The following is a 26,458-nucleotide window of genomic DNA, read 5'->3' as shown; positions in this document are numbered from 1 at the left end:
TCTTTCCTGGGGTTGCCACAGCTGAAATAACCTGATATGTTATGGCTTTATATTTATTAGTGCATTTTCTTATTTCTACAGTCACAGTCCTTTCAGACAGCACAAAACCAAAGATAAGCATGAGATCGACCGGATGACGCTCACCGTGGTAAGGATCCTGGTGACAGTTGTGGTTACATTCCTCTTGTTTAGTAAACTCCCATTTCCTCTGAAAACTGGCACTTACATAGCCTGCTTTCTGAGAAAGCTGTATTTACACATGCAAGAGTTCTTTACAAATACTATCAAAGAAAAGCTACTCTCCTATATGAGGAGAGCAGATCACACTACTTCTATGATTAAACGTCTCTTTTTGTACTTCTTTTTTTTCATAGAATGTGGAGCTACCAGATTCATTTTCTCCTGAACTGAAGTCCCTTTTGGAAGGGCTCCTACAACGCGATGTTAGCAAGAGACTTGGATGTCAAGGAAGAAGGTAGGTGTAGTCTTCTCCTTGGACCACAGCCTTAAAAATTTCCACTTCTCTGTAAATGAATGAATTAATTTCAAGTAAAAATCTGCTTCCTGTTGTGGTGATTATAATTTTGGAAAGAGAACATTAAAAAGTGCTCTTGAGTGGAATTACATTTCAGCTTCCTTTGGTTTGGACAAATTTTTGGACAATTTCAGTCAGTAAAGACTTCCCCTGAGTTCTCTGCAGTCATGCTTACATTGGGTGGTGTTCATACTTTTCATCCCTGTGTTGTTTTTATGTTTTTGCTTGATCTGTTTTGGCATGAAGTCATATTACTTGACTCAGACATACTGATAGCTAAAATTTATTGCATATACTGTATCTATAATGATATGAGCTTATTACACACAAAAAATCCCAATCCCAAGACTACCAAGCACAGAAAGCTGTGAATATGTGCTTCATTTTGGGTTACCTCTATTTCCAGATGTACCTCTTTCACTTCATGATTCTAAGGAAAAGGGCATGGTTTTGTTCATTGAATACAAACCACTCCTTGCTCCTGCCAATCTTACCTTGCTTATAGCTGTTAACTGAAATTGTTGTTATCACCTATTTAAAAAGCCAGTGTGAGACTAGGAGATAAAACTATGAGAGGAGTTAATAACTGTTGAGAAACCATCGGCAATGTGCGATAACAGTTAATTGATAGTCACACCTGAGACTGGGACTGGCTGTAATTCCAGTGAGATACTCAGAGGGGCTTTTGTCATGCAGCCCTCTACGGTAATGACCCGAGACTGCTTTTCAGCCTTGGGCCTATCAAGAATACTTGCTTATTTTGCCATAAAATATTAGAATTAGAGTATGGGATCTGACAACAGACGAGTATTGTTTGTTGTTTGAAATGATGGAATACCATAGCAAAACAAGAGTGATTGCTTGCCAGACCTGCAGCACTATTTCCAGCGTTTCCACATGAAAGTCTTCTCTTCTGGTGTGTACTTAGGAAGACTTATTTTTTTCGTTTTGTTTTCTGAAAAAAAGAGCATTTTGCCAATGTTTTCAAGTGATAGAAATGTGACCTTTGAAGGCTTTATTTTTCTCAAATACATTTGAAAAGCCCCTTCATTTTGTTGACTTCAGTTACTTTTATTTTTACAGTGCACAAGAAGTAAAAGAGCATCCTTTCTTCAAAGGCATTGATTGGCAGCAAGTCTATTTACAAAAGGTAAAGGATTAAGATAGTAACCTTAGCTTACTTGGTAAAGTAGTAGAAGGAAAATAAGCCTACCCAGGTAATGGACAGAAAACTTCAGGGTTCCAGCCCCCAGCACATGTACTCACTTGCACAAATATGTGGAGGATTGTTGATGAAAACTGCTGTATATTCATTACTACAAGTCTTCCTGATTAGTAGTACTGAATTAATTGCTTTTTCAGGGTCAAATGACTGCGTGGTTTCTTCTGCTCTAAACTGTAGGTTTTTTCCCCCAAATTTTTGGAGGAGCATTTATTAAAGGAGTGGAGAACAACTTTGCACTGAAGTTTAATTTCAAGGGATGTACTTTTGCAGTCATGTGTAATTTGTGCAAAAAATAAAAAGGCTCTATATAGCTACAGGATGGATTTAAGTACTGTCCATTAATTTGTCTTTAACTGTGCTGCTTTCAATTTCTAGTATCCTCCACCATTGATTCCTCCCCGGGGAGAAGTAAATGCAGCAGATGCTTTTGATATTGGGTCATTTGATGAAGAGGACACTAAAGGCATTAAGGTATACAACTTTAAATGATAGGTAGAAAATGCAGTGTGACTTCTGTGCTTAACTTTTCATGTGTGCGTGCCATTCCTTTGCTTCTGGGACTACTGAATGTGCAAGGAATTGCTTTCAAGTTTGGAAACTCAATCCAGGCTGCTATGAAAGAGGTGGCTTGGGCTGGTTGGCTGGTTTGTTGTTGCTTGCCAAGTCCTTATGTTTTATTTTTTTAGATTGACTGAAATCTACCTTCCTATCAAAAGTTTTATATGATAAAGCAAATATTTCAAATGGTCAGACAACCTCTGGGAAATCCTCAGATTTTCAAGAATACTTAATGGTTTGTAGTTTTGAAACTTGTAATTTGTTTCTGGTAGCTTGGATAAATTGAACTAAACCTTATTTTAATAATGTTACCTCATGATCAGAGAGTGCAGTGGAAAACTCTTAAAAATGACAAACTGTATATTAACGGTAGCAACTTTGTAAGTTAGAAAAGTGGTAAAAGAAACTTTCAGGTTCTGATATTATCCAAAACCTAATGAAAACAACAGAAAGGAAAAAATGAGAAGTTAAAGCTGCTGGCCCATTTCTGACTTGCATGGAGGTGGTGTGATGTACCCTGCGTATTCCTCCCCTCTTCTGAAGCTTCCCTTGTACTTTGAGACAGTAGGGGAATCAGTGCTTGTCTTGGGTCTTGTCCCGTTCGTTATTTTTATCATATCCTTCTTCAGTAGAGGAAACTTTATTCTTGTTATTACAGAAGTGAGTCAGGAGAGAAACTAATTGCTCTAAACTTTATAAGCAAAAAAACATGCTAAGTACTCACTGTGCCTAAAAAGGAACTTTTGTGTCAGTGTCACCTGCTGTAATTACAGAAGTTGGCACAGAAAAGATTTTACGTGTTTGAAGAGAAATGCAGAGAACCCAAGATGTTCTTTATCCCAGAAAACACCACATCTTCAGCATCAGTGTTAGTCTAACAGGATTCCAGTTTCCTGAAATTCTGGAATACCATAATTCGGAGGAACATTTTGCAAAGAAAAACCAAGTGGTCTTTTTATTTATTGAGGGTATCAGATATTCTCAGAAAGGCCTGTAAATCGTATAGCCAGATCACTTCCATGTAATCTTTGTTCAGGCTGCCTATAAGATAAATTTATTCTTAGTCATGAGTCAGTGAGGGATATCATGTACAGCTTTTTTGCTCTGCACTTTTACTGGGATGTCACAGTCTCTTAGAAGGGAGTGAATAATTCGTGCCTCTGAGTCAGCTGCAGTCAGAGCTTCCATTAAGGTGTCAGGAGCTGTCTCTGCCCCTGAGGACGCCAGTTTTGAGTGTCTTGCTCTTGTCTGTTGCCCCTGAGGATTATATTTACACTGCAGTGTCCTGTGACACCAAGAAGAACACGTGTTCTTTGAGGTTACAAACTGGAAAGCCAACGGTGGATGGCCATGGCTTTCCTCTCTTACTTGGGTGCTGTAAGGAGTCCCTGTAAGCCACTTACACAGAACTGCAGAGGAGTCTTCTGCCTTCAGATCCAATGTGTATTTTCATGCTGTGATACGGCTACGGATCTCTGAAGAGGAGGAGACTGTCTCTCCTGGGAATGTCTGGCCTGGCTGCAGAAGGAGAATTGAGCGAGGCTTTCATGTCCTGCTCCTGCAAATGCTGCTTGCGGCAGCAGCGGCTGGAGTCGCTGGGTTCGCTCTGAGCAGCAGCATGCCTGCATGCCCTTGGGTCGGCATCTGCCTTCCCCTGGCACTCTGCTGCAGTGAGGAGTGGACCCAGCCCTGCCCGCTGTCATGTAGGGCAGTCTAGTGGGCTTACTGCTGCCTTAACACGGCAAAGGATGCCTCTTGGTCTTGCTCTCTGAAAGAAAGGTCTAGTTTCTCTACTGATTGACAGAAACTGAAGCAGTGGAGGAGTGGCTGTAGAGAGTTTTAAACTCATCCCCAAATGAAAACCTTTAATAAAGTCACAGGGAAAACATTGATTGCTTTTTGTACTGCATTAAAGTGCCTTGTGGCTAAACGCAGAGTACGGCTGTGTCAAGCAACAAACGGTCCTTCCTGAAGATCCAGTAATTTTAGTTTCCTGTAGTTAAGGATTAGGGGAGAAAAGAATCTATATAACAAGCAAATTAAGGTCTGCAGCATGCATTGCTGAATTTTGAAGGTTAATTATTAAGAATGTAAAATTAAGCGTGGAAGCATGGAAGGCATTGTTGTGTAAAAGATATCTTTTCATTTATTCATGGAATTTTTGTGCTGAGAAATTTCTTAACGCAATTAGACATTTTGTTAACACTGATTATGCAACGAAGTTAAGAATACCACTGCTTACATTTAAGTAATTATTTAAATATAAAGTCAAGAGCACATTATGGGACAATGTTGATTAAGGTTTTTAGAGCTATCAAACCAAACAAGTTTTCGAACAGGTGGCCTGTTCTCTGTATATAAATGAATACCTTTGCTTAAATTAGTATCTGTGTCTTCTCTTGTTTGCACCTGTTTGTTCTGGTAAGGTTAGAGTTCCATACATCTTTTAAAATAATGCTGTTATATGGGTAACTTAACTATTGGAGATAAGAATAGTAAAAGTTATTAAAATGTTGGGTTTTTATGTTGTTTTTCTCTTGCAAGTTGCTTGATAGTGACCAGGAATTATATAAGAACTTCCCTCTGGTAATATCGGAGCGTTGGCAGCAAGAAGTAGCAGAAACTGTTTATGATGCAGTAAATGCAGACACAGATAAAATTGAGGCCAGAAAAAGGGCTAAAAATAAGCAGCTTGGCCACGAGGAAGGTAATCTGTCAAATACACTTCTCTCCATCTTTTGCTGCTAGATAGTAATTCATGTGTTTGAAGTTTCACACAACAGACTCTCACATTACTGTCATTCACCAGTAATTGTTAGAATTCATTTAGACAGTATCATGTTTCTTAAGACTTTTCTTAATGTTTTGAAATGCTGTATGATGACATAATGTTTTGGAAAATCTTTTGTACTCTCTTTTAAAGATTATCATGTACAGCCTTTCACCATTTGTGGTCTATGCTCAGAAAAGAGTATGTGGGATTTAATTTTATGACAAAGGAGCCAAGAAAGAAAACAGAAGGTCCTTTACAGCAAACTTCACTTGTTTGCACGAGGATGTTGCATCACAAACTCTGAACTTTGGTTAGCAATATACAGTTCTTTTAACAGTATAATAAGATACATTTTTAAGAACCAAATTCTGTTCTTGGTTACTCCACTGCAGCCACATCAACTCATGTAATTAAGGCAGAATTGGCTCTGTGTGTGCCTGTGCACATAGAAGCACTGTTGCAAGCCTGGTGAAGGCACATTGAGTCACATCGTGTTCGGGACTGTGTCCTTTCTCAACATAGCACATTTGCAGAATGCTTTTAGGCAGTACCTTGTTTAACATACTAATGTCTCCTCTTGTTCCAGATTATGCACTTGGGAAGGATTGTATTATGCATGGATACATGCTGAAATTAGGGAACCCATTTTTGACTCAGTGGCAACGTCGTTACTTTTATCTCTTCCCAAACCGACTTGAATGGCGAGGAGAAGGAGAGTCGCGGGTAAGTGAGGTTACTCTAGAGAGCAGCAGCTTCTAAGGGCATGGAAGGCAGGTGGATGTTGAGGCAAATCTGAGAACTCATACTCAGGCATACCTCCCATGAAAGCAGAGTTTTGTCCAAGTAAATGACCAGTGGATTTGAGTAACTTATCTTAAGTATCACTTTAGTTAATGGGTAGCTATACTGCACTGAGGAAACATAAAGTTGACTTGAGAAACCTGTTTACTTTGTTTTGTTATGTTTTTAAAGGAATTTGGTAGTTCATGGTGCTGTTTTTCATTTAGGACCTCTGGACTATTTATACAAAAAAACATAAACTGGTAAGGTCATAAATGCTATAGCATTTTATTTCAAAGAAAATGCTATAGTAACTTTAGTTTAGTCCAGCTGTGATGATGTGCTAGGCAGATCATTTGTATATTTAGTTAAGTAAGGTTTTGGAATTTCAAAACATTGTTGTCCTCTTACAGTCTATAGGGAAAGGTTTTCTGCAAACTGTTGTGTACATTTGCTTCTTTGTAAGTATATAGTGCTTAAATATTCCCTTTCAGCTCTTTGAAACAGTAAGATTGTCCTTTTAATAGCAGTAATACTTGGAAAATACATAAAATTATATGCAATTCTCTTGAGGGAAAATAGTGAATATTTTGTTTGTAGACACACCTATTTGTAGATTCTTATTTCATGCTGTCATTACTGGCTTTCTCAGCTTATATTTTGTTGTCTCTGTTGAAGCAACCAAGCCCCTTGCTAAATCTCTTACCTTATAATCTATCTTTAGTTCATGACCCAGTCTTCAGAAATAAAGAAATGTTTGTGTAATGACTGTTAATGTTTCATAACTTAATTTATGTGGGTAGTCCAGAAAAATTAGATAGTGGCTTTATTTGATGGGCGATAGTTTTTTTTCGAATCATGTCTCTGCTTTTTTGCAAATGCTACAGCAAAACCTACTGACAATGGAACAAATAGTATCTGTTGAAGAAACACAGATTAAAGATAAGAAATGCATCTTACTGAGAATTAAAGGAGGAAAACAGTTTGTCCTACAGTGTGAGGTGAGGCGCTTGTTCTTCAATAACTATTAATCAGATTGGTTTGCATATGATAAAACAATTGAAAAGTTTTTTAGGTCCTCCGTTCCATATTAACTAAGGGTACTTTAAGAAGCAAAGCTGAACCTAAGCAAAACCAGGGAGCTTTTATCATGCTTGAATTTTGAAAGCAGGAAACCTGCAGCTGTGCCAGTTTCTGTCATGGATTTCAATGGTATTTGGGCCAAAATGTGTTCAGTTTAATAAATAGCTAAAAATTTCAAAACTTCTCAACCTACATGGGCTTCAGAGGCCTTGTTGGCTTGTGTCTCACTGCAGTTATTTGATGGTAGCTAATGTGTTTGCGAGGGAGGAAGTACACAAGTCCTCAAAACGTTTTGACCAGCCATAGTTGCTGCTGCCTTGCCTGGCTTCAGCGGGGTGATGGAGAAGCAAAGGGCTGCGCATTTTCAATATCCAAAGTTACTCATTCCTTCGGAAAATTAAAATGAGTTGCTTAAAGTGCTATCTAAGAGAGAAGACGCTATTGGCAGTTTACTATGAAGTGCCAAACTACTTCTGTATCTCTTTCAGAGTGACCCAGAATTTGTTCAGTGGAAAAAAGAGCTGACAGAAGCTTTTACTGAGGCACAGAGGTTGCTGCGTCGGGCTCCAAAGTTTCTCAATAAATCTCGCTCAACAGTTGTAGAGCTTTCAAAACCACCGCTCAGCCACAGGAATAGCAATGGTCTGTAGGAGAAACAGAGAACAAAGTTCACTTAGGGCAAGCTACTTCGTGAACAGGCTGAGTTTCACAGAATCCTTATGAATTACTTTGTGCAATCCTGGACACAGGATGTGCTTAGAAGAGGAAGAATTAGATGTTTACAGCGTGGGATAATGTCAGAACTCTGTCTCTGGAGGTTGTGAAGACTGGAACAATGGCAAGTGAATTCATGCTCCTGGCAGTGGTGGAAATGACCAAGCGTAGAGGCTGCATATTGCTCCCATGCATTCCCGCACCCTGGCGGTGTCTAAAATGTGGTCCGTTACCCTAGAACTACTGATGGAAGGAAGATACTGTTTTCTCTGCAATACCCTTGTTTGGTGCGTACCAGGCCTGGAGACTGAAATGGTTACTGCTGGCTAGGATTACACTTGTGTGTGTGATACCGACAAACCCCTCAGCTGTGGAAGGAGCTGCAGACTTGCCATGTTGGATAACCTTTAATCTGTCGTGTTGCCATGTTCTTTCTGACCATTACTGCTGACTTTATAATAACCTTTCTCCATACTGCTGATGATCAACAGTGTGACTCTTATGCACTTCAAAGTACTGAATTCTTACTGTCCTGTGGTTTAAATGTTATTGCTACTTCATGGAAACATTGAACTCAAATTATTCACTTGGTTTGTTGTACTCACTAATAGTAGCTACCACCGTTTTGCTTCTTCTACGTATATGCAGTACTATAACTGACGCAATAGAGTAATAATTGGTGAAGAGGAATTTACGGTAGCTTCATCTAGTGCTCTGTTGTATAAATTGACTATTTCAGCACAGTTTTTAAAGAGCAGATTCCTTTTGACAAGTTTACAGTGAACATAAAGACAGTTCTTTTCCATTTCAGGTCAACTGCACTTTTTAAAAATTAAAAAGGAATTATTCAAATCCAATGCATTCTAGTGCATGTACTGGGTTAAAATGTCTGGGTACCTCGGTACGTATTCTGGATCACTCTTCAGTTATGGGACTTGTGGATCCTTCTCTGTTGTACACAAAAACATGAAGCAAGTGTGTTCTCATAGCGTAGATATCCCAGACTTTCACTGTAGCTCAGCTCAGGAGGTTCGTGCACACATCACATGGCTTGGCTTGCAAAAGGATTTTTAATTTTCTTTTCTAGAGAGTTCAAACTGTCCACATTGAAAACAGTCTGAGAATACTGAGGATGGAACTGACAAAACAAGCTGATCAAATGCCAGACATATTAATTCTACTTGAGGCATCAGTCATGTCATGTGGAAACTCTTGCTAAAGTAAAGATATAATCTCTTAATTGTTAGACAACTTTAAGCATGTGAAGTCAGCCTTTCCCTGGTTATTGTGATGTTTTGCAAGAGATAGGTCAGGGCTTAATTTAAGCTTTTTTCTGATTCAGTAAACACCTTAAAAAACATTTTCTGCCTGAGTACGGTGGTACAACTCTCATGGTTCCTAAAGACGATGGGAATTGCATCTCCGTAAATGGGAGCAGAGGTTGCACCAACAGCTTATTCTGTCCACCTGGTGCACACAGTTTGTCTAGCTTGTGTTGCTAACAGATAACCACAGAGTTCTAGACCTGTTTCCTTGTAGAAAAGTACAAATGGGCAAAACCAGGAGAATTATTTTGAAAGTGTTTGTTTGTCCTGGACACACTTGTAATAAAATTGGATGTATTTGCTTCTAGAAGTGGGAGTGGCTTAACTCTGCATAGCATGTGCTTTCACAACTGCACGAACTCTGTCTTGTCATCTGGTGCAGCATTAAAGAAAAAGTGCGTTTTGGAAAATACCCCCTGTGAGTCAGGTGATATCTTTTAATGATTATTTCCCCATTTATTTTTCAAATTATTCTGTATAAAGAGTACCAGCTTCTCTGTCATTCTTACTGGTAAGTGATGTTTAGCATCTCGGCATCCTCTCTGAAGAGTAGTGTGGTATTTACCGAGGTTTGGAATAGAAAATGTCTCATCTTCCTGGTGCTGACTGTGCACTGGATGTTGTTAAGCTTTTCCTACAATACCATGCAATGCTGTTATTTTTCTTCTTGATTTGGAAAAAACCCTCAGATTGTGATAAAAACCGCTCTTTGTTCTCATGTCACTTGTTCGTACTTTCTTAGTTCATGACCAGTTCCATTTTTCTCTTTTAGTTGTTTTCCATGGTTGCTTTTTATGCTACATCCTTGTTGGTAGAGTTTGCAGTTTCTGATGCAACGTACCATAGATTCTGGACGCTGGTGTCTATGAGAAAGGGAGGGACAGATCTGTAGTTGGGAAATTGTGCCTCAAAATGGTAGATTTTATATGAAATGAAGGCTGTATATTGACTTAGGGAAATATGCATATTTTGAAGTGTAACAGAATTGGGATAGGCCTAGAACCATGCTTGTTAGCATGGTCCTTAATTGCCTCATCCAGGGACGCGGCAGCTGAATTGTGCCATCGGTCAGCACTGCTTGCCAATGTCAGATGGGAGCAGAATAGTAAAAGATTTGTTTTGCTTAGTCAACTGATTTATTGACAATTTATAAAAGCTTAATATTTGCGACTCACGTATGACTGTGCTGTTAGGACAGAAGGAGAGATTACCGTAGCGAAAAACTTGCATATGCATGGAGGAAGTTGGAATCCCAGTAACAAGTGGAGTTCTGTGTGGAAGGGACTGGATCTGCTGGTATGGAGGGAAAGCTGGAATTCTGCCCTTCAAAGCAAAATATCAGATACTGCTCTGAACTGATTGTTCCTGGTTTAGGTACCAGATTCTCTGAAGTTTTTTTCTTGGACAAAGATTCTTGGTGGTGTTATTTTACATGAGGGTCTTTAGCTGTATGTGTAGAAAATCTTGCTGAACGCAGAGAACATAAGGCACAGCGTTGCCTTTTACGCATTTTGACCACATTTGTAGGACCGGGGTATTTTCTGTTGGTTTTTTTTTTTAATGCGCAGGGAAGTAAAGATAAAAGAAATTAGAGCTTTGGGCATCAACAGAGCTGAGTGAATGATTAAACACAGACTTTTAAACAAATCATCTGTAAGTCCATTAAAAAAAAAATCAGCCGTACTGAAGATTTGAGCATGTACGGGAATTGTTTCTTATATTTCAAAATAGAGAATTACATGCCAGATAGAGCCATATTAAACACTCCCCTGACACATCCACATGCCTTCAGTGCTGCAGGGATTATTTTCTAATTATTCTTTGTCTCTGACGTACAAGCTGACAAATGCAGTAAGACTAGATCCTGGAAAGCAAGTGCGTGAGTGACGTGATGGTAGAAATGGTAATTTCTGCAGGAGCTGGGCTTGGGGGGGGGGGGTGTCACTGACTTTTAGGAGGGCTGCAGCTCTGTTCTGCTTTTCCTTTCCCTTTGCCTTTCCCTCCACTCTGAGGAAGGGTGACATTTTTCATATGTGGGAGTTGCTGTACATTAATGTCCCACTTCAAGAATAGGGATACAGCAAATTCTAGTCAAAATCAGACTTTTGTGAATTGAAATTTAAGTGCAGGAGAAGCAAAGCACCAGTTATTCCTGCTGCAAGCAGAGTGTAACTGAGGAACTGTTTGGAGCTGGGCACGAGCTTGGCTGGTGCTGTAAAGTGTTCCATGGACACCGTGTCAGCTGAGGCGTCCCGTCATTGCAGGTATAAATTAGGCAATTTTTATTATTCAAATTTATTTGGTAATTATTTGGCAAATTCATGAAACTGTTAAAGGAACATTTGCTAATTTTATTTTTTTTTTAATCCTTCATCTAAGTGTAGGCTATCTGGTTTTTGAAGTATAAAAGCTTCTTCGTACTAGTCGCGTTTGAGCTTTATGTCTTGTCACTGGTCTAGCAAAGTCTACGGCTGCAGTCTCACAAGTTACTTCTCAAACCACTGCTGGGAGATAAGCCTTGCTGGTGTAAATATCGGAGCTGATCCAACTTGCACTGATGTTCCCGGTATGTTGCCCCCCGTTAGGCTTCAAAAACAGACTCTGAGCACACTCATGGCTGATAGTTGGATGTGCGGATGGGAAACCTGGCAGGTAGGGACAGCGCTGCGCTTGTGGTGCAAGGGTGACGGCACACAGCTCCAGGAGATCCACCTCAGCTTAGTCACATTTGAATTTTCCTTAATTTCAGCAACTCTCCGCAGCAGTTTTTCTTCTCCCGCTTTTTCTGTCGAGGGAGAAAAAAAGGAAATAGGATCATCGGGTTGGTTTTGGTTTTACTATAAATGCAAGTGTTTGCATTCTAGTGCATAGATAATAGGAGACATTTTGTGTATTTGGTGCTAAAACCAAACCTGTTTATCCAAGTTGCGATCCTGTAAAGTGGATGCTGTTGATGTCCAGTAGAACTGCTTGAGGTCTTGATTTTGCATGGCAGCGTTGCCACCATAAGGGTCAAGGCCCTGATGTGAGTGATGACTTGCGTGTTAACGTTTTGTAGGTTTACAGTAAATTAGCTCATGAAAAGTGAAATACCTGGACCTCTGTGTGTTGCTGTTTTCCTGGCAGCTGATCAGTTTTAGGACTGGATTGTTCTTTAGTATCACGTACATATCTATGTACTGCAGATGTTCACAATCGCACACTGGTTTCACTGTTCCCCACACAGCAGATGGCAATGATACAGTTACTTTAACTCCAAAATGCTCACACTCTAAATATATATGGAGGAAGGACTATTTTGAAGTGTACAGTAGAAAGTAAATAATTCTAGTTGTGTTGAATAATATGAGTCAATTCTACAAATTAAAGAAAAAATCTGAAAAGTGTATTTTGAAAAAGCATAGTATTGATTTTAATATTGTAAAAAAAAGGAAAATATCTAAAGTATACAGAGAACATATGTATATCCAAATGTCTGAAGAATTTCGAGATAATCTACTTTTGTTTTCTGTTGATTTCTATTCCATGGTGTACATATTGCGTGGATTGAACATTGGCTGTTTTAATACTATTGTTAAATTGTATTTTTATTTTGTGTTAAACTAATCACCACAGACTCAGCTTTATTTTGTTTATGTAAAGGTTGCTATGCTATGTAGGTATAAAACCAAGAATTCTATTTTAACAAAAAAGCATTTTATATTATTTATTAAATACATGTTTCTCCAACTTCTGACATTCCACAGAATTTCTGCTCCGTATGTGTATAGAAATGGCAGTTCCTTTCAAGCAGGATCAGTCAGCTTTATTCTGTTTTTCATAATAAAGTCGAAATAGTTTCCATCAGTCTGTCCAGTTTACCCTTCTGTTATGAGCATAGTGACTTCCAGGCACTGTCAGGACCATCTCGGAGTGCAGTGGCTCGTGAATGCAGAAACATCTGAAAAACCCTTGCAAATAAAACCCTTAGTTGGATGTTTCTAAATTTCTCCTTTATTCCTCAGCATTCCAGAGAGCAAGCTTTTATTCACATGAGTCTGTGCTGGCTTAATGAGAATTAATGGCCTTAAACTGGGGCAAGGAATCGGCTTGATATTTGAAAAAGCTCAGACATCAGCTCAGATATTTGCAAAGCTCTTTAATTCCAAGATTAATGAGCGAGTGGACAGGAGAGCCCGGAGAGGCTGCAGAGTTTGGGCGCTGGTGCAGGTCTGCTCAGAGCGCTGGCTTACGTCGGGCTTGTTCTGGGGTAGGGCAGAGATGGGCTAACCGGCATCGATGGTTGCAAAAACCTTTTTACTGGAAACGATTTTTGCTGTTTCAGGGTGATTACTTGGTCTTTAAAAATAGGCTAGAGCCTGTGAAGACAGGAGAGGTGTCCTGTGGAGTGTGGGGGAGCTGGGCGGCCAGGGCCCATGCCTGGCCTTGGCACAGGACCGTGCTCGTCACCTCCGTGCCATGGCCGAGGAGGGGAGCGGGGACCCCCGGGACCCTGGCAGGGACCGTCCCCCGGGGGTGTCGGGAAGGCGAACCTCATGAGCTGGCCTCTCGCTGCCAGCAACCGCGGGGCAGGCTGGCCAGGTGGGGAGCGGGGCTCAGCCGTGCTGCTGTCCTCTGCGGCATCGGCCCGCCGAGCTCGAGAGCCTGCGGGCTCGGTCCCCCTGCCAGAAGCATTTGCTGGAGCGCTGCAACCGCTGGGCACATCTGTAGATAACCAAAGCAGGCACCTCCTTCCCGAGCAAGGCACAAAAATAGCATGAAATTTGTCAGATAACTCATTTGCTAAAAATAATTCCAGTTGCAATCGTGGCCTCTGCAGTTTGAGGAACACTCGAGGTATTAAAGCATGCGCTTTGAATTTCCACTGTGGTGGAGCTTGAAGTACATCTCTTCAGGGCTTAACTGAATGACATCTCGAGGGTGAAATTTGGCTTTTGCCAGCCATGCCACCGAAGCCACCTCTTCTTGTTGAGATGCTGTCCGGAGCAGGGAGGGGACAGCTGCTTTTCCCCCGTAGTAGCTCTTGCCTTGTTTTCCATTTTCCCCTTCTCATGCCTGCCTGGTCATGTTTTGTTTCTGCGGCTGAAGAGTGAGCTGTAGTGTTGAGCCGCTCTGCCCAAGAGCACCCAGAGGGAGGGAGAGGCCAGCGGCGGGTGTGAAGCCGCGCCGGTGCCGGTGGGATCGTGTTTTTTTGGCATAATCCACCAGAAACGTGACGTGATTGGGATAGCGCTGAGCCCAGTGCTGCAAACCTGATGTGTGCCCAAGCAGGGCTTCGTTAGAAAACCTGGGGACGGGATCAGAAACCTGGTTGTTCGTCCAGGGTCAGGATTTATCTGGGTTTGTGTAACTCGCTGTACTGCCAGGTGGGAAAAGGAGACGGACTGAGTGTAGATAGGGGCTTGCCTGGATGTGGGGCTGGGAGGAGGCTTTCCTGGCTGTAGCAGGCACCTTTTCCTTAAGGAGAGATCAGAGAGCAGGTAAGATGGCAAATAAAAATGAGTCTGAAAAACAGAATAAAGCGAGAGCATCCTAGGAGAGGTATTTTTACGAGCACTGTTTCAGTGACTACATTTGGTCCTTGAAAAAAGGAGCAGATTCACATGAATAGCTACTAGTGATTTAAAGAGATATATTGAAAGAGAACCTGTTTTCAATGTGTAATTTAATGATGAGAAAAGCCAGTATCTGTAAATAACTTTAGATATTGTATCTATGAGAATCATTCTTTGTTTTATGTACTTGGCTCTTTTCATATTTATTGTGCGGAGGAGGGTGTGCCCCGTGCCGGTGTATGCTGCTGCACGTTCCAGTAGTACTTCTCACAGAGACTATCTTCAGAGTTTACAGTCCTCGGCGATTTGTGACTGATGTGCCAGACTTAGTTAATTCCGCCATTATTTTTTTAAAGGATTATTTTGGCACAGCTAAGCTGCTTCTGTGTGTTGGTCAGTACAACTGCTCTCATACGACGAGAACCCCAATAAAAACCGTCCTTTGCGTGTGTGCTGCCGCCTGGTTCTTTCGGTCTTGCCTGCCCCTTCCCACGCAGCCGGCGGGGCTGTGCCGGGCTGCCTGACCCCCTGCGCCCCGTTGCCCCTGGCTGCCCCGCACAGAGGTAAGTCCTTTGGTGGCTGGAGAAGCCGCCGTTCACGTGCACGGTGTTTGTTCGTGCTTTTTTCCACGGGTGGCTGCTGGGGGACGCGCTGGCTGTTTCCTGCCGATGGGATGGCGCCCGCTGCGGCGAGGAGGGCCCTGGAGGTGATCCTCATTCCGCTGTGCTGGAGCAGCACAAAAAATGGCCCTGGCAGGGACTATGAGGTGTGTTACGGGTGACGAACAGTGGCTTTCTGAAGGCATGGGAGGGACCCTGATGCTCGGCAGCGAGGGGCACCCCAGCAGCGACCGCTCCTGCGCACAGCCAGGCTCCCCGTGGCTGTGGTGCCATCGGGGACCACGTGAAGGATCATCCAAAACCACATGTCCTTGTGCCATTCCCACGTGGAAATGGGGTTTGGTGAGATGCCTGGGGCAAACCTCGGTCTCCTGCCAGGCAACTGCAGACTAACAATCCTATTTCCTTTTTTATTAACAGAGTTTTTCCAGCTGTCGGTGCTGATGCCCTGGGCACGTCCCTGGAGCTCTTCGGGAGAGATGCAGAGCGGAGGAGGGTGGGTTACATCTTCGCAGCTGGCCTTGGCCTGATCCTGCACCCCCCGGCTGGGTGTTGAACGCTGGCGGCGGCTGCACTGGGGCAGGTGGGACGCAGGTCCTGCCGGTGTCCCCCCCCCCGAAGGGTCACCGTCTGCCCCGCATGGTCACCCGATGTCCCCTCTGCGTGCTCTGTCCCTGGCAGAGCTCTGCAGGGAGGTGAAGCTGGGGATGGCAGTGCCAGGCACCCCTGCCCGCTGCCTCCCCACCTGCCCCGGCCAGGCTGCCGGCCGCGTTGGCGTTAGCACCGCGGTGACTTCTTCTTTCCACCGACGGGAGGTTATTTTGAGCGCCGCTCTCGGGTCCCTCCCCAGCTCAGCCTCCCCCATCCCAGGGCTGGGGCTGGCAGGGGGGGGAGCCGGGGTGCTCAAGGGAGCCCCGTGCCGAAGCTCTGACCTGCCGTCCCCGGGGACAGCTTGGGGTCCCCTCCCGCAGCAGCAGAGCACCCCGGGCTGGCTCACGTCAACCTACAGCGGTTCCCCCGCTTCTGCGGGGTGCAAACGTCTGCACCCAGGAGGGCGCGAACACGCGTGCCGGGGAGGGCACGGGTGACACACGCATGTGCCGGGCGGTGCAGAGAGGCCAGGGAACGGGAGGGCCCCGCGATGCCACCGCCTCTCCCCAGCCGAGGCCCCGGTGCCACCGGCGTGGTTATTTTTAGCGGTGACATGTGTCACCTCAGCTGCCGCTGTGGCAGGGGGGCGGTGGGGGGAAGCACACGCTGCCCCGCTGCCGCCGCTCGCCCGCACGCCGCCTTCGCTCTCCGGCTCCCCGGGGGTCCCGCACCGGCGGCAGAGCCCGGTGCCAGCGTGGGGCTGTCAGCGCCCCAGTGCCCGCAGCCCCCCACCCAGGTATGGTCGCTCTGGGGGGGGACTTTGGGGTGGGGGGCCGGGATAAGGGTCTGAAAGGAGCTTTTTGGGTGTGCTGGAAGCCAAACCGTGGGCCCCTCGGCAGGAATGGCTATTTTTAGATGGGAATGGATGGTGATAGTGGCAGCCCGGGCTCTGGGAGCGGCTTCCAGCCACCGGTGTGTGCCGGGAAGAGGTGCCTGGGAGGGCTGCGATGGGAGCGGGGACGGGGATGGGGACAGTGCTCCCTGCCCCATGCAGGAGGGGCGGTTGGGGGTTACTCGGTGGCCTCGGCTCTTGGCACCCACCAGGATGGCAACGGGTCCTGGGTGACAGCAGGAGCGAGTACCCGGCCAGATTCTGCATGGGGACCAGTCCCAAACGGGGCTGCCTCCTGCTCCCCGGGTGAAGGGAGCCGGAGTGGTGGTGATGGCGATCCCCGGCCCTTGTTCGTGCCATGCTGTGTGCTGGGTCGAGGCATGTCCCCCTCCGTGCCTCAGTTTCCTCTTGTGCAGAGCAGGACTGAGGATCCAGCTCCAGCTGGTGGGTGCAGGGTGCCCTGCCGCAGGGACCCTCCGGGCTCAGGGCTCCGGCTGTGCCGTTCGGGGCTGGCTCTCCCCTGCGGCCTCAGAGCCCTGGCTGGGGGGACAGTGTGGGGGCAGTGCCGGTCCCTGACGGGAGCGAGGGCACGTGGCGCCTGGGGCTGCCGCCCGAGAAGGCAAGTGACATTCCTCAGCCGGCTCCTGGCCGCTCCCGGCGCTCCTGCCCTTTACTGTACAAGGAGATGTGGCTGCCGGCGCGAGCGGCAGGGCCAGATGAGCCCTGACCCGCTCGGTGCATGAATGATCTTGACAGGTGAAGCTGGGAGCAGCCCGAAACGGGGCACGGGCGGGCTCCCACGGCCACCTTGTGCCACTCAGGCCAGGGCAGTGGGGTCCCAGCACCACCGCCTCCCCTCCAAACGACTGCCATACGACACGTCCCCCCGTGCCATGGCTGCCGTGCCACACCTGGTGCCGTGAGCTCAGACTGGGGCTGTGCCCGGCAAGGTCATGGTCTGCCGGCCCCGGCACAGCCTCTGGCATGGCCCCAGGGCCAGCGGGAGCCCCTGGCTAACTCTCTCCTCTCTCTCTGCCTCATGCACCCGGTGCGGCCCCGCGGCTCTCCGTACAGCACCGTCCCACCTCCCTGCCGGCATGGCCATCTCCTCGCGTCTGGCGCTCTGGGAGCAGAAGGAAAGTCTCGGTCCAGGATGGCACCAGCGGTGTTTTGGGGCTGGATGTTCACAGGCTGCCCGGGGGCTCGGTGCCGGGGGGGGGGACCGCACCGCAGCCAGCCTGCCGCACGCCTCTGGGGTCGGCGTCCCCTCGGCTCCCCGCGCACGTTGCTCATGCTGTGTCCAACCCTGCCGGCTCCGGGCACCTTTGCAGGCTGAATGTTCTAGTTTGAGCGATTTTGCTGCTGTTCAGAGCGTGCAGTTCCCTGCAGGGCCGAGACTCGTGGGACTCTGCAGGGCTTGGTGCTGGTGCTGCTGTGCGGTGGTGTGGCCGGGAAAGCCTTTTGCTGTGGGAGCTGTGGGAAGTGGGGCTGGGTTTCAGCTTGGGGCCTGGCATGGAGGGACCTGCAGGTCTGCACGTGGCCGTGGTGATGCCGGGAGGCGCTTCTTGGCTCGCTGCAGCTGGGACGGTTCCTCCCGTGGCCGTGCCGGAGCTGCTGGGTGTCGGGCAGAGCCGGCGGCACACGTGGGCTCCCCGCAGCACCCGGCCCTTGGCGGTGTGTGGAAACTTCGGAGCTTCTCTGTGGGGCTTTTCTTTGTGCTTTTCCTCCTGCTCGCCACAGTCTGGTGCTCATGGGCGGCCCGTGGCCTCGCCGGCAACCTGCAAGATGCCTGCGGCCGGCCCCACCAGCGGAGCGGGGTGCTGATGCTCTGCTGCTCGTGCCACTAACGTCCCCAGGGGGCTGGCTTTGCCGGGGCTCCCGTCCCTATGCCATGCCCCGTAACCCAGCCTCTGCTCCTGCAAACAGATACGGGACGAGGACCGGGTGCCACCCCCATCTCCCCCACCCCTGCTCCTGTCGGTCATCCCTGGGGGGTTCATCAAGCAGCTCGTGCGGGAGACCGAGAAGGAGGCGAAGGCGGCAAAACTGAAGAAGGAAACTAAGGTGAGTGTGAAAGAGGAGGTGAGTGGTGCTGAACCCTCTGCAGCGCTGGGGTGTCCTGCCTTGGTGCTGGCTGTCCCCAGCCCAGAGCAGTTCCCTGGGGGCCGGGGGGCTGCGGGGCCCCACGACACCGGCCCCAGCCAGGAGCCTGAGGCTTTTTCTTGCACGAGTGGGGTTGGATGGCAAGGCTGGGGCTCGCAGCGTGCCGTCGGCCACAGGCCAGCCGCCAGCCTTGAGCAATTCATGCTGGAGACTTCATTAATGCAGCTTGCCATTCCTGACTTGCTTAATTGGAAGGCAAGTAATTAAGCAGAGCATGAGGCTCTCCAGTTCAGCTCGCTGAGCGCAGGAAGGGGAGTGTGCGGGGTGTCCCTGGGCACAGAACCGAGTGGTGACCCAGGACGTGGGATGGGTCCCCAGGAGGGACGGGATGTGGCCAAGCAGGAGGGAGGAGGAGGAGGAGGAGAAGGAGGAGGAGGAGGAGGAGGAGGAGGAGGATGCCGCCACCAACTCCAACTGTGCAGCCAGGTCTGGGCAGCCACCTGCAGCCATCAGCCATGCCCAGAGCGAGTGGGTCAGGGCTGGAGCTGTGTCCTGCCAGGCTGTGCTCAGCGCGGGCATCCTGCCCCGGGCTGCGGCTCGTGGGGCCGCCGTCTGGTCTTTCACCCTGTCCCCTTCGGACCCGTCTCCTCTCCTTTGCTTGGCAGCCCACGGGAGAGGACGGCGAGGCCCAAGCCGGGGACGGCCCAGCTGCCGGAGGCAAGGTGGTCAGCAAGGGGCAGTCGCTGCAGAACGGGCTGCACGCGGAGGGACAGGGGGGCGAAGGGGTCCTGGCCCCCCCACGCAAGGAGTTGCAGCCCAGGAGGGCTGCGCTGGGGGCCGTCCCCAGCAAAGGCCCGTCCCCTGCGCCTGGCCCGGTAGCGGCTGTCCCCAAACCAGCGGAGACCCCTCGCCCGGAGGCTCCCAAGGCAGCGAAGCCGTCGTGCCCTGAGAAGAGCCCCAAGGACCCCCACCCGAGGGGCAGCCCCCCGGCTCCAGCCCCAACACCCAGAAAGGACCCCCAGCGCTCCAGCAAAATCCCAGCGAAGGAGGGGGACGCACCCAAGGGGACGGGCCCCGAGAGCACCAAGGAGGAGGGGGCATCCCCGAGCCACGAGGAGCCCCCAGCCAAGGAGAGAGCCAAGAGGGAGCCGGGGCTGGCCGGGAAGGAGCCGGAGAGGATGAAGAAAGATGTTGAAGGTGGCAAGAAGGAGCCAAGGGAAATCAAAAAGCTTGGAAAAACTGCAACCAAGTCAGAGGGGCTGAAGGGGAAGCCAGGAGAAATCCAAGAAAAGTCAGAAGATGTGGTAAAGGAGGTGCGGAAGGCGAAGGAAGAGCCAGGAGAGGGTAAAGAGACACCGGGAGAGAGCAAAGAAACAGGCGAGAGCATGGACAAGGAGCAGGTAACGTGTCCGCGGACCTGCCAGGCTGTTACCCCGTGTCTCGGGCCACTGATGCCATTTTTCTGGTTTCATGCAGCTCTTCCCGTTCGCGTAGGCTCAGCTGGGGGCTGGGGGAAGGTTCCCCCTCGGGCTGCCAGGGAGGGTCAGGGGTTCTGGCTGGAAGTGTTCTGTCCATGGGGCAAATGCAGTTTGTCCAGCTCAGTTTTCCACTGCTTCCTGCACGATTCCCCTCTCTCCTCCCCGCAGGCTCCGAGGGATGTTTGGTACGAAGCGGAGAAGGTCTGGCTCATCCAGCAGGATGGATTCACGCTCGGTAACTTGCCTTCCTCTGCCCTCACTTCCCAGCACCGAAGATAAGAGGTGTCTCCAGCCCGGCTGCGTGTCGGGAGCAGGGTGGGCGCCGGGTGCTGTGCCAGCGCTGTGCCGCGGCCATACCTCAGCGGGGCCACGGTTGGAGACGGCCCGTTGGCAGCTCCTCGTGCCGCAGCCGGCTCTGCCCTGAGCTTCCTCGGCCGTACCGCACTGGAGGGACTCATCGGCCTCTCGTTGCAGCCACGCAGCTGAAGCCAGACGTGGGGACGCCCGAGCTGCCGGCAGGGAGGGTGAGGGTGCGCCGGGAGGCGGACGGCAGCGTCACCGAGGTGGATGAGGACAGCGTGCAGCGGGTGAGCCCCCTCCTCGGTTTTGGCTGGCGCGGGGTTGGGAGCCCACGGCGGCGCCCGGGCAGGATTAGACCCAGGCAACCCCGGCGCTCCAGCCGCCGTCCTGGACTGGATGAGTCCGGGGTACCGGTGGGGTCCGGCACGACCCGTGCCGCGATGGCAGAGCTGGAGCGGGGGCTCTGGCTCTCTTCCTGCAGACTAACCCCCCCAGCCTGGATTACGCCGAGGACCTGGCTGCGCTCGTCAACCTTAACGAGTGCAGCGCCATGAACACGCTGCAGCAGCGCTACCAGGCCCGGCTGCCCTACACCCACGCCGGGCCCAGCCTCGTGGCCATCAGGCCCGGCTTCGCCGCCAGCGGCACCTCGGGGAAGGTGAGTGGGGAGACCCGGGGGGGTGTGGGCCGGGATCTCCCGTGGGAAGCGCTCACCGACCCCCGTGGGGACAGCGGCGGAGGGCGCCGGGCGCTGCCGTGCCGGCAGATGGCACCGTGCGACCGTCACAGAGCGCGGCCGGGACACGCGGGGGATGCTCGGGGCGGGGGATGCGCTGAGGACACTCGGGACCGGGGGCGCTCGGGGACCGGGGGGATGCTCGGGGTCCGGGATGCTCTGAGGTTACTTGGGGCTGGGATCATTCGGGGTTAGTGATGCTCACAGCTGGGCACCGCTCCCAGCACAGTTTTCCTGGCTTCCAGGAGAAAATCACTGCCTTGCTGTGACTGCACCCCCCAAGCAGTCTGGGGGGGGGGGGGACGGGGCTGGGGAGGGAATGGGCCCAGGGCTCTGCCTTGGCAGAGCTTTTGCTCACAGGCAAGCCGGAGCGGGTCCTGGTGCGGGTCCCCTGGGTGGGTCCCCAAACCTCTCCCCGGCACTGGTGCGGTGAGGCTAGGCTTGCAGGGCTGGGCAGCGTTTCCCCTTCCCCTGGGAATCTCGGGGGGGTTCTGCACCTTGGGGAGAAACCATCACCCCGAGCGTGACGTGCCTTCAGGATTTTCTATACAAGAAGCCTGTTTTGGGATGTGATCTCCCACTCTCTCCCTGCCCACAGGCGTTCAAGGGGAAGCGGGACAACATGCCCCCGCACATCTGCTCGGTGGCACAGAGAGCCTACAGGAACCTGCTGATGCAGCGGCAGGATCAGGCCATCGTGCCCCTGGGGCGCAGCGGGGCTGGCAAGACCACGTGCTGCCAGAGCGCCCTGGAGTATCTGGTGGGCACGGCGGGCAGCGTGGACAGCACGGTCTCAGGTACGGGGCCGGGCAGCCGCTGCAAGCTCGGAGCCCCGGCAGCGATGCAGCGAGCCCCGGCAGCATTGCACCAAGCACTGGCAGCGGGACTGCGGGGTGCTTGGCACTGGGCGGTCAGCACACGGAAAGTGTCCGTGCAGGCTGGAGAGTGCATGCTAATGCAAAGGTGATTCTGCTTCCCTCCGATGGCCTTCATTTGACCCGTTCCCGCTCTGATTTGTGCCTCATTGGGGTGGCTCGGTGCGGCTGCACAAGCGCAGCACAGGCCGGCGGGGCGCGGGGCTGCAGCCCGGAGGCAGGCAAGCGGCGGGGCTGTCAGTGCCGCTGCCGCTTACCCATCCCAGACCCAACAGATCTGCTATTTTGATAAACACCCGAGTAAGCACCACAAGGGAATTACTTGCATGCTTGGGGCAGCACTTTTCCCATCCGATCAAGTTACTGGTGACGTGAGAGGAAGCGCTGTTAAGCAATCAGTAGCTTTAGAGGGCAGGTTTGGATTTCGGAGGTCTGGGTGAGCTCCGGGCACACCATGCTCTTGAAAAGGGCTGATGAGTGGCCTGGAGCAGGGTGGCACATCCCCCCTGGCCAGTGCACATGTGCCCTTGTGGAGCAGGATGCTAATAACCCCATGCCCAGCTGGTGCCCTGGGTCCCTTTGCGCTGGGACAGAGCCCCGGGAGGAGCATGCAGAGGTGCAGCCGGGAGGAGAAGCTTCCTCCGGCACCTGTTTGCAGCCCTGAGGCTGCACTGGTGCAGCGGTGGTAAGGTCTGGCTTTCTCCCAGCGAGGACCAGAGAGATGCAGGGCTGCAGCCATCTCAGGGTGGCTCAGGGGGCTGCTGGTGCTGGTTTTGCAGTGGAGAAGATCCAGGCGATGTTCACAGTGCTGGGAGCCTTTGGGTCAGTGACCACCGGCCACAGCAGCAGCTCCACGCGCTTCTCCATGGTCCTGTCACTGGATTTCAGTGCCACCGGCCGTATAACCGCTGCTCACCTCCAGGTACCCCATGGGCCCTGTCGCCTGGGTGAGACGGGAGGGCTGTGGCTGAACCCGGGGGTCCTCGAGATGGGGGTGAACAGCCCCTGTGCCACTTCCCGGCCAGGCTGAGGGCAAGAGGAGTGATGCTCTGCTCTGCTTCTCCTCCTGGACCAAAGGTACCCCAAATCGCAGCTGAGCAGGAGCTCTGTCAGTAGTGTGGCAGGGTCCCCCCCAGGCCATCGGCCCCTCCCCTGGCAGGCAGTGCAGAACAGCACCGGAATGAAATGTTTATGAGGAAATGTATAATTTAGCATTTCATTAGCAGCACCTTACATGTCAGCCTTGAGCAGAAGCCTCTGAGGGCTTTTATCACCGTCAGGGCTGTTATGCAAAGGCACTTTAATCAGAGCTGTCTGTGCCCCCAGGGCTCGTCTGATGGAGAAGAGGGTTTGAGCCACTGCCTGCTGGGGGGAACACCAGGGCTTCCCATGGCTGCCCCATTGCTGCCCCCGCTCTGCCCCGGGCACTGGCAGGGAGTTGATGGCCGACATGGCCATCCTTGTGCGGGAGCAGGAAAGTGTCCCCGGGAGCATTCACTTTCTGGACCACTAGTACCATCCTGGGATGCTCATGAGACGATGGGACAATCGGGGAGGGGGGGGTCCCAGCCATGCAGGGACTTGTTCCTGGTGTCAGTGCTGGCACAGAACAGCCTCGATGAGGCTGGAGGCTCATCTAGGCTTGTCCCAAGCCCAGGCAATGGCTGATCCGGACACTGTAGCATCTTTGCTGGGGCCATCACATTGTCCAGACCTCTGGAGGCAGAGAGGGACCGTGGGCGTTGCACCCATGTGCTGAAATGTTGCCCCTTGGTGCATGCCTGGGGCACAATTTGGCTCTTGCTTGCATGCCCTGCGGCACACAGCCCTGGGCTGGAGGAGCAGCCTCCGAAGCTAGCTGTGGCCCTGCGAGGAGAAATCCAGCCCCTCCTTGACAGCTCCCAGTAGCATCTCCCCGTCTCCGGGTGCCACTGTCCCCTCTCTTCCCTGTGTGCCTGGATGCCCTGGCACACTGGCCACCCTGCCTGCACGCTGGGGGCTGCCACTCACGCCTGCCTCTGCTCCCTTCCCAGACCATGCTGCTGGAGAGGGGCCGCGTCGCCCAGCAGCCCAACGGAGAGAGCAGCTTCAACATCTTCCCCCTGATGCTGGCAGGGCTGGATGCGGCACACAGGTGGGTGTACAGCTCCCGCAGCACTGGGCAGCTCTGTTCCTCGCCTGGCTGCTCAGCTGATGGGTACTCCCATCGCCGAGGGGGTCCCCTGTGATTTATACTCAAGTTTGCTCTTGGGTATAAGAGACCTCTCTGATAAGAAAGAGATTGTGAGAGTGATCACATTAGCAATGCTGCAGGGATATTTATACACTTATATATTAGAGATTTTCCAGGAAATGGGCATTTTCTGGTGCTTTTTTTGCCCCTTCACTAAAACTGAAATTGGGCTGATCAAATGAGGTAGAGGTCTCTCTCCCTGCTCACTTCTGGCTCTCCCCATAAGCTGTGCGGCCCTGGGCTACCCCAGGCGAAGGGGCCTGGCGCATCTGCTGCCGGTTCCATCCCTCTACATGGGCAAGAGCCACAGCAGCCTTTCCCATCAACGTCCCTCAGACATTGCCGTAAAGGGGCTCTGTGGGTGTTGGAGATGCTCCCCGAGGAGAGGGCAGGAGGCTTGGGGAGTGCTGGGGGCAGGCGAGGAGGGAGCTTGAGTCTCATTTTCTCTACCTACTTCCAGGACAGTGCTGCACTTGCACCAGGTGGCTGAAAGCAACTCCTTTGGGATTAAGCCGTTTGTGAAGGTAGGGAGAAATGCCAGCGCTGTGCGGCCACCCGCAGCGGGATGTTGCAGTGCACCCCCTTTGTCACCCCTGGTTAGAGGACAGGTTGGGGTCCTTGGCTGCTGGGCAACTCGGGATGGTGCTGCCGTACCGGGTGCATGAAGGGAGAGAGCAAATGTTGGGGTGTGAGGAAAGGTCTGCCCAAACAGCCTCCAGCACCCCTCTGACAGCCTGGTGGGAGCAGGGGAGATGCCAGGACCGGGGCTGTCGCTGCCTGGTGTCTGCGCTCAGGTTTTGGACACCCCCAGTCCACCCCGGGGACGGAACCTGCTGCTCTGTGGCCAACAATACCTGATGGCTTTTCCCTGTGGCAGCAGCTCCTGGGGGGCAAGCACGTCCTTTGGAGGGCCCAGAATGCAATTTTTAGAGGCTAAAAGTACTGCAGTTGATTTCCAGCACCAGCTCCTTATTAGTGTGAGCCGTTTGCAAAGACCAGGCAGATCGCTTACGAGCCAAAGCGCTGGCATGAGTCGCAGCAATTTGCAGTTACATCATCTATTGATGAATTCAATATTCAATGTTCATTGGGGAGGACCTGCTCTGGTCCAGAGAGAGCAGCGGCTCTCATGGAGGGCATGGCGAGGTACCGTGGGTCCTCGCCTTGCTCATGCAGCAGCAGATTTGGGTTCAGAGATGGGGTTTTACCCTCCTTTCACAGCCCCCGATTCCTGTGGGTTCCCCATCCCAGCGCGGAGGGGTTTCTCTCTGGGATGCAGAGGGTCAGCAGGAGCCAGGCAGCACTGGCTCTGAGCAGCATCTCTTCAGTCCAGGGAGTGTGAGCTCTGCAAAGGGGACAAGGGAAAGCTGGGCTTGGTCGTTTGGTTCAGCACGGCACGGAGGGGTTGTCCGAGGAGAACCCAGGATGCTGGGGATGGGGATGTGGAAGGATGAATGGCCCAAAATCTCCCCAGGGGATGAAATCCTGCACCAGAACCTGGCCTGGCTTAACAGGGACGTTGGTAGTACTTTGTTCACCTGCTCTGGAACCAGCCCAGAAGGAAAGCCAGAGCGGTGGCGTGCTGTGTCTGGGTTCAGTTGGAGTTTGGGGAAATTTGTCAGATTTTCCTTTCTGAATGGTGCTCTGGATGCTGAGACTGAAGATCTAATTGGCGGCATCCCAGCCTTCATCCCTGCAGCCAGCGGGGATGGATAACCCCTGCGGGGACACCGGTGTCACAAGTATTTAGGGTATTTGTTTGAGTCTGGAGAAATCGCAGACCTCAGCTCTGTTTTTTCATTAGTAGCCGACCCGTAGGCCTCTGCAGGAGCTGGAGTCCTTTAGTCGAGGCAGGCTGGTCCTTGCCAGGATGGGGATGCTGCCCGCTGGAGCCCACGTGCAGTGTCTGGCCCTGGGGCTGCACGTGTCTGCACAAAACAGCCTCAGTTCAGGCAGAGAAAGCCCTGATCTCGCCGTGGGGTTGTGTTTGCCAAAAAAAATTGCAGGACTGACTTGTGGACAGGGCTGCCGTGGTTGGAGGTGGGCAGCTGAGGTCGTGCTGGTGGCTGGAAGGTGTTCAGC

General features: G+C 50.8%; 2 protein-coding genes across 10 annotated transcripts in view; both read left to right on the top strand.

Annotated features, from left to right (window-relative positions):
* The window catches only part of GRK3 (G protein-coupled receptor kinase 3), a 78,969-nt gene extending 63,970 nt beyond the window's left edge, over positions 1–14,999 (top strand). For all 7 annotated transcript variants that reach the window (XM_075041132.1, XM_075041135.1, XM_075041133.1 and 4 more), the window contains 8 exons: positions 82–148; positions 375–475; positions 1,619–1,685; positions 2,136–2,231; positions 4,863–5,025; positions 5,678–5,814; positions 6,759–6,872; positions 7,443–14,999. In XM_075041132.1, the coding sequence (XP_074897233.1) occupies positions 82–148; positions 375–475; positions 1,619–1,685; positions 2,136–2,231; positions 4,863–5,025; positions 5,678–5,814; positions 6,759–6,872; positions 7,443–7,604 (907 nt within the window). In that variant the 3' untranslated portion in view covers positions 7,605–14,999. The remainder of the gene's footprint in view (positions 1–81; positions 149–374; positions 476–1,618; positions 1,686–2,135; positions 2,232–4,862; positions 5,026–5,677; positions 5,815–6,758; positions 6,873–7,442) is intronic.
* A 1,310-nt stretch (positions 15,000–16,309) lies between these two features.
* MYO18B (myosin XVIIIB) overlaps positions 16,310–26,458 on the top strand; it is a 77,396-nt gene continuing 67,247 nt past the window's right edge. For 2 of the 3 annotated variants that reach the window (XM_075041130.1, XM_075041129.1), the window contains exons 1-10: positions 16,310–16,555; positions 18,578–18,715; positions 19,420–20,154; positions 20,401–20,467; positions 20,707–20,819; positions 21,014–21,190; positions 21,867–22,065; positions 22,923–23,065; positions 24,177–24,277; positions 24,837–24,900. In XM_075041130.1, coding sequence (XP_074897231.1) covers positions 16,310–16,555; positions 18,578–18,715; positions 19,420–20,154; positions 20,401–20,467; positions 20,707–20,819; positions 21,014–21,190; positions 21,867–22,065; positions 22,923–23,065; positions 24,177–24,277; positions 24,837–24,900 — 1,983 coding nt within the window. Of the gene's footprint in view, positions 16,556–17,725; positions 17,788–18,577; positions 18,716–19,419; positions 20,155–20,400; positions 20,468–20,706; positions 20,820–21,013; positions 21,191–21,866; positions 22,066–22,922; positions 23,066–24,176; positions 24,278–24,836; positions 24,901–26,458 lie in introns of all 3 variants that reach the window. The other variant, XM_075041131.1, reaches the window with a different exon arrangement.

This window comes from Buteo buteo, chromosome 11, assembly GCF_964188355.1.
Source record: "Buteo buteo chromosome 11, bButBut1.hap1.1, whole genome shotgun sequence".
Classification (NCBI taxonomy): domain Eukaryota; kingdom Metazoa; phylum Chordata; class Aves; order Accipitriformes; family Accipitridae; genus Buteo; species Buteo buteo.
The sequence above is the reverse complement of the archived record's forward strand: the minus strand, read 5'-3'. Positions and strand labels throughout refer to the sequence as shown.